The 13,698-nt window shown below is 32.6% G+C and overlaps 1 protein-coding gene and 1 long non-coding RNA gene across 3 annotated transcripts in view; both read left to right on the top strand.

Annotated features, from left to right (window-relative positions):
* On the top strand, nucleotides 1-5,426 carry LOC106159364 (uncharacterized). Its single transcript, XM_013535667.2, has 7 exons — nucleotides 1-211; nucleotides 400-454; nucleotides 1,338-1,442; nucleotides 1,742-1,846; nucleotides 2,148-2,237; nucleotides 3,020-3,152; nucleotides 3,556-5,426. Exons 1-7 carry the CDS (start codon nucleotides 135-137, stop codon nucleotides 4,620-4,622), a joined length of 1,632 nt encoding a protein of 543 aa, XP_013391121.2. The 5' UTR covers nucleotides 1-134; the 3' UTR covers nucleotides 4,623-5,426.
* Nucleotides 5,427-5,593: 167 nt separating this feature from the next.
* Nucleotides 5,594-13,698, top strand: part of LOC147764790 (uncharacterized) — a 10,202-nt gene continuing 2,097 nt past the window's right edge. Inside the window, exons 1-4 of one of the 2 annotated variants that reach the window (XR_015331866.1) lie at nucleotides 5,594-8,762; nucleotides 10,453-10,503; nucleotides 10,699-10,734; nucleotides 11,124-11,190. This is a non-coding gene — a long non-coding RNA (uncharacterized LOC147764790). Of the gene's footprint in view, nucleotides 8,763-10,452; nucleotides 10,504-10,698; nucleotides 10,735-11,123; nucleotides 12,196-13,698 lie in introns of those variants that run through there. The other variant, XR_015331865.1, reaches the window with a different exon arrangement.

The following is a 13,698-nucleotide window of genomic DNA, read 5'->3' as shown; positions in this document are numbered from 1 at the left end:
CAAAAAATCTCGTTCGCTGTTTTTAGTAACCAAGAGAAGCCGCAATGGCGGCCAGTTGAAATATTTCAGCTTCGCTTATTTTAGTACAAACATTCCATTCTCATAAGTGTATGTATTGATATAAAAGCATTAGAATGGGATCCGGAGCAAGTTCTGGTGTTAGGGAAATACGAATAGACCAGGAAAGTGAAAAATATGAGAGATATGACAGGTAAATTTTGTTGCATGTTTTGTGACCCTTTCCTTACTGTCGTTAACAATCATTGGATCGGTGCCTTCATTATTTTGTTTAGTATATATATATCCATAAATCGTCTTGAAAATTTCTAGATTAAACTGCAGAGTTGACAATTTACTGATATTATATCATTATTGTACAAACCAACATATTGATTTCAGACCCCGGAGTAACAGGGAAGGCAAGGAAAGACGTGCGTACATGATGGACAGGGAGGTGAGTGCATGGGACGTGGGATATTTGATGTTTCACTAAGCAATAACGCGGAGTGATACAATGAAGATAAATTAGTTTATTTTTCATATCGTCCCCCACCTCTGCGAGATAAATAACACTACTATCATTTGATAATAAAATCTTTTCCACTCCACTCAATGGACCATGGAGTCTTGTAGATTTCACTAGGTGCGACTTGTAAGTGACCAAATAAGTCTGAGTACTATCAGTTAGGTGAAATATCGGTGGGTTTAACATGGCTGTTGATTTGATAACACCTGCCTTACTTGCAATGATAAAACCAGTATGGTAGAGCTCAAGAGCTTTCAAATTTTAATCAATGTGTTTAATGTTCCAAACAGGTTAATATGCAGTAAAATTATATATTTATATATATATAAATCTGTAGCATGCTTGATCATCATGTAATGACAATTTGTTTTCAACCTAAACAAAAAGCCTCATATCATAGGAATGAAACTCTAATACAATCATGTTATCTATCGATATTAGTAATAGGTGCCTCTCAGGGTGACCAGAATTGATACTTTGTGCTTTAAAGGTTTTTATTATTGTGTCTGTTTGAGCACATTTTTAAAACTCATTTTCATCAGATACTTGTGTCCCTAGCATCTCCTATGCACCCCTTTGTTGAAAATCTTGTGGCATGACTATCCTAACTAATTTTATTTTCATTATTTTATGTAGTTATAACAATTTTTATTTCACTTGTATTGATATATTGTTTGTCAGTTCATCACATTTTTTTCTAAAACATTAATGACACAAGGCTCATTGTTTATGAATAGATCATCTGTGTTAACAAAATGCTTTTATACAAAGTTCTGTATTTTGAATTAAAATAAATTTATTTGATGTCTAGTTGGCAGTGCTACAAGCAGATTTGGCAAAATGCAGACAAGCAATGGCTGTTGCTGAAGAGAAAGCATCTTCTTCAGAGGCAGAAGCCAGGGAGTTGGAGAAACAGGTACTTCACAAAATGTTATGACATGTTTATAGCTTTATAACTGAATGTTACATGTACTTAAATTCTTAAACACGCCTCAGATCAAGTGTTTTTTTCTAGTTCCTTGTATTTATGCTTTTGTACATGTGCAGTTATAATTTATATGTCACGAAGAAAAATTTTGAACATATTATTTCTTATACTGACTAAGCAAAACTCAGGTAATTAGTTTTGAAGGATACTCAAAATGGTATAAAGCATGGCCTGCTACTCATGTACAAGGAACATTTAAATTCATGATTGTTTTTATTCTATTTCAGATGTCTACCTTGGAGAGTACAAACCTAGACTTATTGGAAAGGATACAACAACTGGAGGAAAAGATAGAGAGTTTGCATGCTCAGAAGTGGGAAGATAAATCAGAGGTAGTGAAATTAAGCTTTCAATAGTGATATCAGTAGTGTTATTTTTCAAAGAGAAAAGAGTAAAGCCCGTCCTCTGTAGAAATAAATTAGATAGGTTCAGATGAAAATCTGTTTATTCATGTTACTATATGTATGTATCTATGGTAATGTCTCGGATCTTTTCTTTGGAGAAAAATTATCAATCTTTTAAGTTCTTAATTTTTGAATCAATAAAAAGCATATTCTGTTTAATATTATTAGTGTTTTTGCTATACAGAATAGAACTATTTTTAAAAGCTGAACAAATAATTGTTTTTATTAGGAATGTAATGAAACATTGAAGGCCAAGGATCAGTATATAGAGAAACTAGAAAAACAGACAAACACCATAAATGCTGAGATTGAGAAAATGGTAGGTTATATAAATTGTGATTTTTAATCTGTCAGCCTATGCTATTAAAGATGCTTAATGTCTCAAATAGCTAAAAAAACCATTAAAAGACCTACAGTTTGTATTTGATCTCTATATAGCAAAAGTGAATTTTCCTGGCTGTTTTTGCAATTTTCCTTTTACTGACAAGGCATACACTATCCAAAACTATGGAGGAAATTATTATCTTCAAAACTGTATTTAAGCTCTTATTTTATGGGCTTATGTAAATAATCTTTAACTATGTTACAAGAGTGTTGCTAAATCTAAAACTTTAGAACTCAAAAACTATAATGATTATAATTGTAATTTTGTCAGTGGCCAGTGGGTTTGGATATGGTATACCTTGTGTAATTACATTGCGTTGTCATTTCCAGGATGAATAATTTTTGCTATATAGGGACCATTCCCATAACCCTATCATAGTAGCAGGAGCGATCTCTCCATGAGGAGATTCTAAATTGCATTCAGTTTAAGTGTGCACCAAAGTTAATTGCCCCCTAAGCAGCTTCAATGGGCGTGACAGACATTTAAGTCGCTTTAACTGCATGCAATTTAGCAAGAATCCCATAGGAGTTAGATGAATCCTGCTAGTATGATAGGGTATGGGTACCCAGTCTTATAGATCTAATACTCATTGTGTATGATTAAAGGTATACAGAAATTTAATGGAAAGTATAAACAAGTGCTAAATGGGCCTTATCAATGATTGTACTTTTGTGTAGTCTATCAAATTGTTTTTAACAATATTTACCTTATTTTAGAAAATAAGATTTAAGAAAAAGCTTCGTGTGGCTCATGCCAAACTTGCAGAAAACAAACAGGAATCCACACTGAAAATGTTTGAATTGAAGGATGAAATTGCCAAAATGACTGAGGAGAAGGCAAAATTAATAGGTGAGGATTATATATAATAACTTTACTGCATTTATACAACTGACACGGTCACCAATATTTAATATTATGATTATCATTGGCAAATAAGTAAGTTGAAGATGATATGTATCAGTTTGAAAGCACCAATCAGAATACACATGGATCTATTGCAAAAGATCTTCAGATATCTTGCACAGACACTGTTTTTTTTTTTTCAGACTTTTGTTACTCTTGTTTTGATAATTGAAAGGAGCATTTCTTTAATAGTGCACCAAACTATCATTTCTTTACCAGTCTTCCACAGTGCATCCTGATATTTTACTGTATGGGTAATTGATCTTAATCTAAAGTAAGAGCTGTTATTGAAAGAAAAAAATGATCATTGTGGCAATAGTGGTTTCCTTTGCATTCTATTTTGTTACAGAACGTCTAAATAGAGCCCAGTCTGCTGTAACACAGGACAAGGAAAAAAATGTAACTGGGAATGCAGATGAAGCAGAGAATGAGGAGTGGGAAGACAGCAGAATGAAAATTATACTTGAACTTTCTAATCAGGTCTCAGAGCAAGACCTGAAGATTCATGACCTTCAAAGAAAATTGTCAGAAAAAGACAAACTGGTCCAGGATCTTTCTGCACGAGTTAAAGAATTGGAGGCTGGTGCCAAATCTCAGGTAAAAGTGAATGGTAGTGGTGCAGCTCATACTGAAGTTGATCAGACATCAGCGGATATCTTGGAGTTAAGAGAAATTGCAAGAGAAATGAAAAAACTCAAGAAAACAACAAAAAACTCTAGCAAAACTCCTGACAAATATGAGGATACACTGTCCTATACAAGTAGGGATTCTGACCTTAACAAGGAAGGGAGTATGAAACATGTAATGGGAAGTTATAATCCAAATAATAAAGATACTAGTCTTGATCTCAGAAAATCTCAAAATGGAGTGAAAGCAGAACTGCCTTTAACAGAAAATGTTCTAGTTTCCCATGTTCATAAAGATAGTGACACTGAACCATCTTCTAGGGCTTCTAGTGCAAGAACCAAAAGGAGAACAAAGAAAATAGAGTCCTTAAAAAGCAGAACTTCATTGAAGTCTGATGAGGCTTGCAATACTGATACTAGTAGACCTGCTAGCAACAATTCACAGAAATATTCTTTTTTTAAAAATAGAACTGCACCCTCCTCAGCAACCAGTAAATCCTCAAAAAACTCTGAGCTTGATAAAGAATCTGACATTGATAGTTTTGATGATGAAGATGTTTGGGAAAACAGCAGAAAATCAAAGACCTTACACACAATGAATAGGTCTGCATCTGGAAAATTTAGGACAAAAGGTTCAAATGGGAAATCAGAACTGTTTCTTGCACCATACCAAGGCCATGAAGATGCAGCCAGTATGTGTAATTTATATACTATGGAAGGCGAAGTTATTTTGGATCCATCTACTTCTGGTACACCTGTATCCCAAACACTGTTTGCAGTGCCTACGTAGAGTTTAAAGAAGTATTGAAGTAATATTAACTGCATGGTGCTTTTACATACAATTTACCAGAACAATTTGATGAGAACACATTTTCTCCAACCTAGACAATCCATGGTGTTTCTAAGTCTTTTGGCAAAATTATTTGTATAGCTTCCCCAGCCATTATGTGATTTGGTTAAATTTGCTGTATATTTAATGACTGATGTATAATTTGTAATGGTATTTGTATATTTGAGTCTGAGGGGCAGTCCTAAGTATTTTCTTGGCTTATACTTGCAAAATGTCTAAGAGACCCTTTAAATTAAATTTTGCACATTAATGTTATGAACCACAGGTCCTTTCAGCTATATATGAAATGCCTTGATGTAATAAAAGCAAAACAGGGCATGCTCTGGATATTTAGAATTCCTGACTATCACAAGATTAATGGCACATTCTTCTTATCATAATTGTTATCTGTTTTTGAGATTTTATTTTCTAAATTGTTGCATATTATGTTTCATCATTTGTATCAACAGTGCAATACATGCTGTGAATAACAAACTATACTTATGTAATGCTAGACCATGGTATCATTGGTATATAGTAAGAAAAACAATTGCAATATTTAGAATATCTTTAAAGCTGACCATTAGTTACAATGTCCTTTATTTTTCAAACACAGAAACAAACACACAGAAAAAAATCCACTCATTGTGAGCTATGGGTAAGTTGGTAACATTGCCCAGGACCGCATTAAATTTTTTTTGTATGTGTTCAGAATACATCACAATTTCCTTTTCAAATGTTAAATAAAGATATTTACATATTGTACTAACTTTTTAATGAAAATGTCTTTTTACTACATAGGGCCACAAAAGCACTGAATCTATCACTGTGTTGTAAAAGTATTCCCTTTTAAATTTACTCTGCTTGAATAATCTCAGTAAGTATGTTTTCCCTCTGATAAAGGAAATTGCTGCAGTCCTGATATTGTCATAACCGAACCGGTGTAAAAACATGTATATCAGGCATGTATTAAATGGCCATACTTACATTTTTTGTACTAGTCCAAAAATTGTTGAAACAATTTTTTTTCAAATGAGTGCAAAGAAAAATTATGATTATTAATTACATATGCATTTATGAAGATATATCAGTTAAAGCAATCGGTACAAAAAATGCAAGCTTCCCATGACCCAGTATGCATAGTGTATTGATATTGGTTATAAATTAATGTATTGTATGTGTCATATAACTGGAACAAGATGTACAGGTGACTGACAATGATGGTGCTTTCATAATTCATGAAATGGTGCACATTTTTGATGGAAGGTTTGAATTTGGACTTCATGATGCAGCTTTATAAGTAGTAAACAATTTCAGAGAAATGAGTTATACTTCAGTTGGCTTTAGTATTTCCTCTTGGTTTCAGACAAAATGCCACATTAACCCTTGGTTTAATAGATTACGATTGTAATATTCGAAAAACATTCCATTTCATTCTATATCGAACAATTTTCTAGGCATCTGCTTAATTTTCCTTGAATTATGCATAAATATTGCATACTAGCCTCATTTATGTAGGTGGTGGCACTTTTGATAGCAGTTATTTAGTATATTTCCCAACTTCCTACACAACTGTGAACAGCCAGACTGAATTGTTTTTCCAAGCTGGGTTCCATTTTCAAGTAAGTGAGCACTAGAGAAAGGTATTTTAGTGCATTTTTATATGATAGTCAATAAGCTACGGTTGTTCTATGTTCTGTATCAAGTTCAAGAAGCTCAGGTTGTTCTTTGCTATGTTTATCTGTACCAAGTTCCTGGCATGAAAGAACATGAGTGGAGTTATGATCCCGTCTGTGTTTCCCTGGTAGGGCAGGTATCTTTCCAGTGGCTACATCTGAAGAGGACTGAATATGAAAATCTTTTTGACTTCTGTTACTAGATAGGACCACATGTTTGTTGCAGAGGATTGATAACCCTTGCACAAGTTGAGAGGTCAGCAGGTTTTCAAATTGTCCCAAAAATAGGATTCCAGGTATGTCTGTAAACTATTCTTTATTACTAGGTGGAAATGGTAATCAGTTCAAAGTATGCATTGGCATTATTCTGCTAAATTGCAGGATTCCTGAAATGATACTGTGCCAGAAGAAATTGGTGTCTTATTGCTCACATGCCTGTTTATTTTGCAGTGTAAAACATGGTTAATGCCACACTTGTTATAATCTTTATTTGAAGTGTCTTCATTGTAAATTTATAATGTTTATTTTGCAGTGTAAAACATGGTTAATACCACACTTGTTATAATCTTTATTTGAAGTGTCTTCATTGTAAATTTATAATGTTGTTAGGAAGTAAAAATATTTATTAAAACAAGAAAAATGAAACAACTTTTTGAAAAAACAAGGGCTATCCATTTACAAGCCAAATTAAGTCATACCCACACACACTTGTGTGTATTGTTTGTATATTTTCCCAGGTTCATTAGATCTAAATAAGACATTACCATGTTGCTCTTTTCAATACCGCAGACATTTTTGTGGGGTTTGAGGGTTCACTGCAAAATTTTATTTCATACTTGGCTGAACCAGTGCCTTGGTTGGGAATAGATCCTGCTTTCTTTTGATAGAGTTAAGATCAAATTGTCTTGTGCATTCAGATTACTTTAAGTAGACAATAAAGCCCATGGAAAGCCAAGCTGACATATGTGTACTTTGTTCACTATTGCATGTGATTATGTATTTCAGGAAATTTTCATTATTATTACATTCCTTGGAAATGGTTTGTGCAGTTGAGTGGAAATTCTCCCAAAGTGTCTACAGTATTGTCCTGTGTCAAAAGTTCAATTCTTTTCCATTTGGTGGATACATTTAGGTACAAGTTGATTGTGTCTAAAAGACCACAGCAAATGCAAAGCATATGAAATGCATTGTGTGCCCTGAATCTGAGAGTTGGGCACCATCAATGTATTGGATATGTAGCGGTCATCAATGATTAATGGATTCTATATCAGTTTAGTACAGTTTCAGCATTATATTACAATGATATTGTAGTTTGAGTCCCCAGATAATATTTTCAAATTTCCTGACTGTCATGACTTTATCAGGTCCAGTTTGTGAATAATTGAAGTTAAGGGTAAGATTGGGATATCGAGACTTAAGATATTGAGGTATGGCTGAGATACTAGCTTAATTTTTACAAGTAGACTTAAAATTAAATGATCATATATTCAATTAACCTCTGGTCCCATGATTTTATTGTTAAAATGAGAGGTGATAATGATTGCAATTTTCCATGCTCTCAGTTGAAGAATAAACTGCATCTTTCTATGAAGTGGTGATGCTGATATTAATCGGTACGAAAACATGTTGGTATTTTGAAGTTTTTAGTGAGTATTTCTTGCCAACAGTTAACCCACTTCATCATTTAGTAGACTATATAGTGATTGGTTTTAAAATAATTTTAATCTGATTTTGATGCTAAACTTACATTTGCATAGAGCCATGATATCTTAAAATAATGCATTTACAAGCAAGTAAATCGGCAGTGAATTGATGTCATGAAATTGCCAATATTTTCTGTAAGTATTTGGAATAGGATACAATTTTAGTCAGACTACTATTATTGCTGATGACTGATTCCAGTTTGCACTAGTTTCTGTGGTCTGCAGGCAGACAGTTACACTTCCTCCAATGTATCTGGAGCAAGTACCTGGCTGAGATAACATGGGCAGGAGGTAGTTTTGTCAGAGGGAATGTTAAAAAAAAGTGTTCAAATGTGTTATTGATGGAAAAATCACTATTTGAAAAATGACTTATTTCAAAGCTTTCAAATATTGTAAAAGAACTCTGAAAGCTATTTCCATAATGTAATACATCTAATATAATGTATGTATATTATTAAGTGTATGAAACATTGTTTTGTTTTCAGCAAGGCAGGAAAAAGAGCTATAACATTGAACATTGAGTGTATATGTAACATTCATTGCATGTCATTGCACTGCTGCCTCATGTTTAGTTTCATGTCACAGATAAACAGTCCTAGATTAAATTACATATTTCATTACCTATGCTTACGTAACTTAAACACAAATGTGTTGCCAATTTTTGCATTATAGTTTATGGTTGACAAAGAGTGCCACTGCAAAAACGCTTGGAACCAACTCAGGTGAGTGATAAAAATGCAGCTTGGAATTAATGGCTCAGTATCTTGTTAACCAGTGGCAATGTAGAGTCACACAGGTTAATTATGAAATTCAGGTTTTTCTTGTTGAAATGAAATAATTAATCTGAGTCTGTGCAGTTTTGGTTTTAATGTATAGTAGATAGCAGATAGCCATGAAGGGAGAGAGAGAGAGAGCAGAAAAGGGAAATGAAGAGGCTGTTTATAATGTTTTAAAATAGCAATTTCTTAAAGCAACCCTTGTTTTTTGTGTTGTGTGCAGAGTAAAAATTAATAAATTGGTAATACTACAGAGTCAAATAACAAGATTAAGAATTGTGAGAGCTTATGGCTAAAAAAAACTTGATTAAAACCCCATGTACATATTCAAAGCTAAAATATCCCCAAATTTCTGTAAGACATACAGGATGTCAATAATATTTTAAAAATACTGAAATAAAGGCTTATTACAGATTAATTAAAATATTGTTGAAATAAAAAGATTTTGAAGATGACCAGTATGTTCAGCAGTTCGTAAGAACTGAGGCAGCTTTTTAAACTGTAAGTTAAAAGCTGGGAATGAATAATTTCTATGACCATGGTAGTTGAACTAGATAAAAATTAATAGACAAGAAGTTCCTGATGTAATTGCTGAAAACATGCCAATTGATATGAAGTTATAATTATTTGTTACAATTGTATGTATTTTAGTTTTTGATCAAGAAAAATGATTGGACAATGCTACATAATACCATAATAATAATGTGCGGCTGCAAAAACATGAACCATCAGTAAAAAAAGATGTGGCTTCTATTAGGGATGATGTGTTCACCATGGACAGACAAGAAAATTAATGAAACTGTCCTAAGGGAAGCAAATTCCAACTGGGCCTTTTTAATTAAGACAAATAAGACAAGCCACTTTCTTGGGACATGTATTGAGAAGAAATAAATTAATATAGAACAACTGGTTACATCAGGAAGGCAAATTAAAACAAGCACAGAGAAAAAAATATGAAAAACATTGAACAACAGTGCTTAATAGATGGGTTGACTAAGGTGACAGACGTGATGAAAGCTTTCAAAGACAAAGACATTTGGGAGGGAATGATCACCAATGTTATGAAGCATGGCATATGTTGATGAATGGATGCATGAGAAACTGTACAGTTAATAATTGAAGAAGGCATATCTTTTTTTCATAATAGATAAACATAAACTTTGATGAATTTGTACAGGTGGAAGATCAGTTTGAAATTATTTTACCAAAAAGGTTAGTCTGGCAGCTTCTCAATGTAGATGCTCTCGTAACTAGCAATTTTTTTTCCTAAAAATGCTTAAGAAAATAATTATTTTGGATGATGATAAACACACTTGAATACTGGTTATTGATTTATTCCTTTGAGGGATAAACAAACCATTGACAAGAATTAGAAGTACTGAAGCCATTGTATATGCATAGGTATACATCATGTTGATGATAGCTGATCTTTTTCTCTCAGTGGGTCTTTTTGTATTTTCAGTGATTTCCCAGAGGATGGAGTGTTGAACTTTAAATAACGAAAAGAAATGCTTTCATTACTGACAAGAATGGATGTTGATTTTATAGATGTAATTTTCTAGGTTAGTGTGGCAGTCTTACTTTGGGCTCTTGCAGCAAAATGACCTTATTTTGACATTCAATTGCTTATTTTCAGAGTTTCATTTGAAAGAATCTACAAAAAAAGTTGCACTTGGAGAGTGACCCAGTAAGTTTTTTTTATCAGAATTGGATTTGCTTTATTGAAATTTATTAGATTATTATTATTATCATCATCATTCCTATGTTCATTTTGAGTTTTTGATACAGAACAAACAATGTTAATATAATTGGTTGCTTTCAATTTTTGATGATGATAAAATGATATAAGATGGTTATTTATTAATAGATTTTTTCTTTGCAGCATCTTCCTTTTGAGTTTGAGTGAAAAATTGGCAAGGTAATGTGATATGTATCTTTTATATTGTCATCTCTTAAGTCTCACAATCAGAGGGATGCAGATGGCTTGTGAGGGGTTAATTGCAATTGTATATTGTGTGACTGTCTTCTTACTGTGTTTCTTTGCTCAGAGTATCAAGAAACCATCTCACTTGCTGTTAATAAGATACAAGAACAAACATTTTATGTAAATGCGTGGAACCATACCAACCATTTCTTTTCGTTATTTAATTTGGTACTCTGTAAACTTTGATATATTGGTAACTTAAAATATTAAATCAGTCCCCTGAAGTTGGCAACATTTGTTACATGTGAGAATAAGTTTGTTTCTTCATTGGTCAGCATCTGAAAACTCTGCCTTTAATAGTAATTTTAAAATGTTTTATTCAGGTCTAATATGGGTGTAACAGGAGCAAGGAACATTTTGTTGCAGTGAACTTGTTGTGCCACATATCTGGTGAGAAGAATAGTACGTTGATTGGGATCCACAACAATTTTAATGCATTTCTTCTTTTTTCCTATTCTTCATATTCACTTATCTTAGGTAAGGTTGGGTTTGTCAAGTGGTTTTCGGCCGCCCCAAGGTGTCTCATTTGTTTGGTCTAGACTTAGCCAAATAAAATAGCCCAATAGTACAAAAGGGTTTTTTAAATAATAATTTAACATTTTTGGACTGGTGTCTGGGATTGTTCATTCAAAATGCAGTTGATGGTTGAGTTTGAAGAGGACTGATCATTGCCTTCTTAGAAGATATTGATTTCTTCTCGGCGCTATGTAAAAGTCTAAATTTATCAGTCAGTACTTTTGATTGAATTGGGTTATCATAGCGACCAAAGTATAACCAGTTATGGAATCTCTGTGGATATGAAGCTATGAGCTAATCCCTTTTAGTCCACCAAAAATAACCACAAAGAAATGATTGATTTTCTTAAATTTCATAAGTGTATTGTGGAAAATGATTGCAGGTTTAAGTATCAAGCTGGATGATATTATACTTTTCACATGTACACTGCAATCGGCACAGTGTCAGATTACTTATTCTGTTTATAAAGTTGCTAACAGTAGTATGTAATATCCTGGATTTGCGAAATTTCTTGAAAATGATAATCAGGTAAATCATTCAGTTGCTTTAAGAAATGGCACAAGGTGCACAGTAGGCTTTTTGTAATTATGTCACCTACACTATGAGGAATCTGTTCACATCATAATCTTATACACAGATTACATTTCCATATTGAAATATTGTCGGTTATATTGCCAAGTTCTTTGATTGCAAACCTTTCAACTGCTGTTTACCCAATTTACTGAATTCATGGCGTCATTATTTCTTTTTTTGGAAGTCCCAAATTTGGGTAGTGTCAGTTAAGAGCAAATGAAAAAGAAATGTCTCTTTTTTCTTTTTTTTTTTTTTTTTAATCTATAACTGATCATTTTTATTACTTGTCAGAAATTATTCAAATTCTGTACAATAGTGCTTTTGTCATTTTTGTTTTTTTGCTGCTGTTTTATATCATTTTATCATGTAATATTTGATAACAATAGGACATCCCAATAAATCAAGAAAAGTATGATTAGAAGTGTATTATACATGTAAGACACTGTCCCAAAGTCATATTTTCCATTTTCTACATACCCTGCAAAACTACTCTTTCTCAATCCAGACCTTAAAAATTATAAAAGCATCTCAAATGAAAGTACCTAATGTCAGTACTTCCTTCTCAGATGTACAGGATGACATGGCAGTCTAAATGCACATAAATTGCACGTAGGAGAAAATTGTAATTTTCTTGAGGCAATTTCAATTTGGCACAAAAAAATCTCCGATAGGATAATAATTGTTTGACCAGTTTAGTATATGCTATAGTTTTGTATGTCAAGTTTAATATATACTATAGTTTTATGTGTAAAACTAGAGATCTACAGTTTGAAATTTGAAAAATTACACAAATCTGTTATTTGTTGAGGGTATTCTCAGTTTCTCTTCCATGTTCATGTGTTCTGAACCTAATAATGCTGTCTGTACATTTATCAGCGTCGTTGTTTAAAAGATACCGTAGTCTTAATCAGTGGAGAGATAGATGGAAGGGTTGGTAAATGAATAAGTAATTGGAGTATAGTGCAGACTGTGGTATCAAAGTATCATTACATGAAATACAGTGTAATTAGTTAAAGTCACCGTCATGGTGCTAAAGCAATATGATTAATGAAAAGAAACTATATGATGAATTTCATTACTTGATGATTTGCATACTGATCTTAATAATAATATGTTCTAATTATAATAATGTTTTTAAAAGAAAGTACACTTTTGAAAGTGTTATGAAACAATTGATCAAATAAAAAAATCACCTTTAACACTTTCTTATCAATACTTGACAAATGGATTTTTCCTTTTTATGGTAATATATCACTTGATCTGAAAATTAAGTCAGTATCCTAGGCTATCTGTATTATGTTTCCTCCAATTATATTGGGATAGACTTTCATCCTATATTCAAAATTCATATATCATTCTCCAATATATTTGGCAGGGCAAGAATCACTAGGAATTTTATAAACATCACTATTAGACTCTTCTATTTTTTATTACCTTGATTTATGTTGGATCTTAAAAAATGAACTTTGCTCTCATAAAGCTATTGTCATATACGTCCAGATGAAACTGTTCTTGGTTTCAGTGCTATGAATCTTGTTAGATTTCCATGGATATATCTGCTCACTAAAAATAAAATATCACAAGGTTTATTTATATAGAAGATATTAGCAATCTATGTTTACATGGTATGTTTCATAAATGTCACTTCTTAGATCCCGAATAATTGAATAATGGGAATTTTGTATGAAGCTGATTGTACTGTTTTTCTGGAGCATTCAGAGGTCGCTGGAAAGTCTTTAATTTTCTCTACTATCAGCATGCCCCTGCCATTTCTAGTATCCTGAGTATTCTCTGAAACTCAAGGTTAGT

Source organism: Lingula anatina, chromosome 1 (genome assembly GCF_051362555.1).
Source record: "Lingula anatina isolate TDL-2025a chromosome 1, LinAna3.0, whole genome shotgun sequence".
NCBI lineage: Eukaryota > Metazoa > Brachiopoda > Lingulata > Lingulida > Lingulidae > Lingula > Lingula anatina.
Note: the sequence above shows the minus strand (reverse complement) of the source record. Positions and strands in the feature narration are given on the sequence as shown.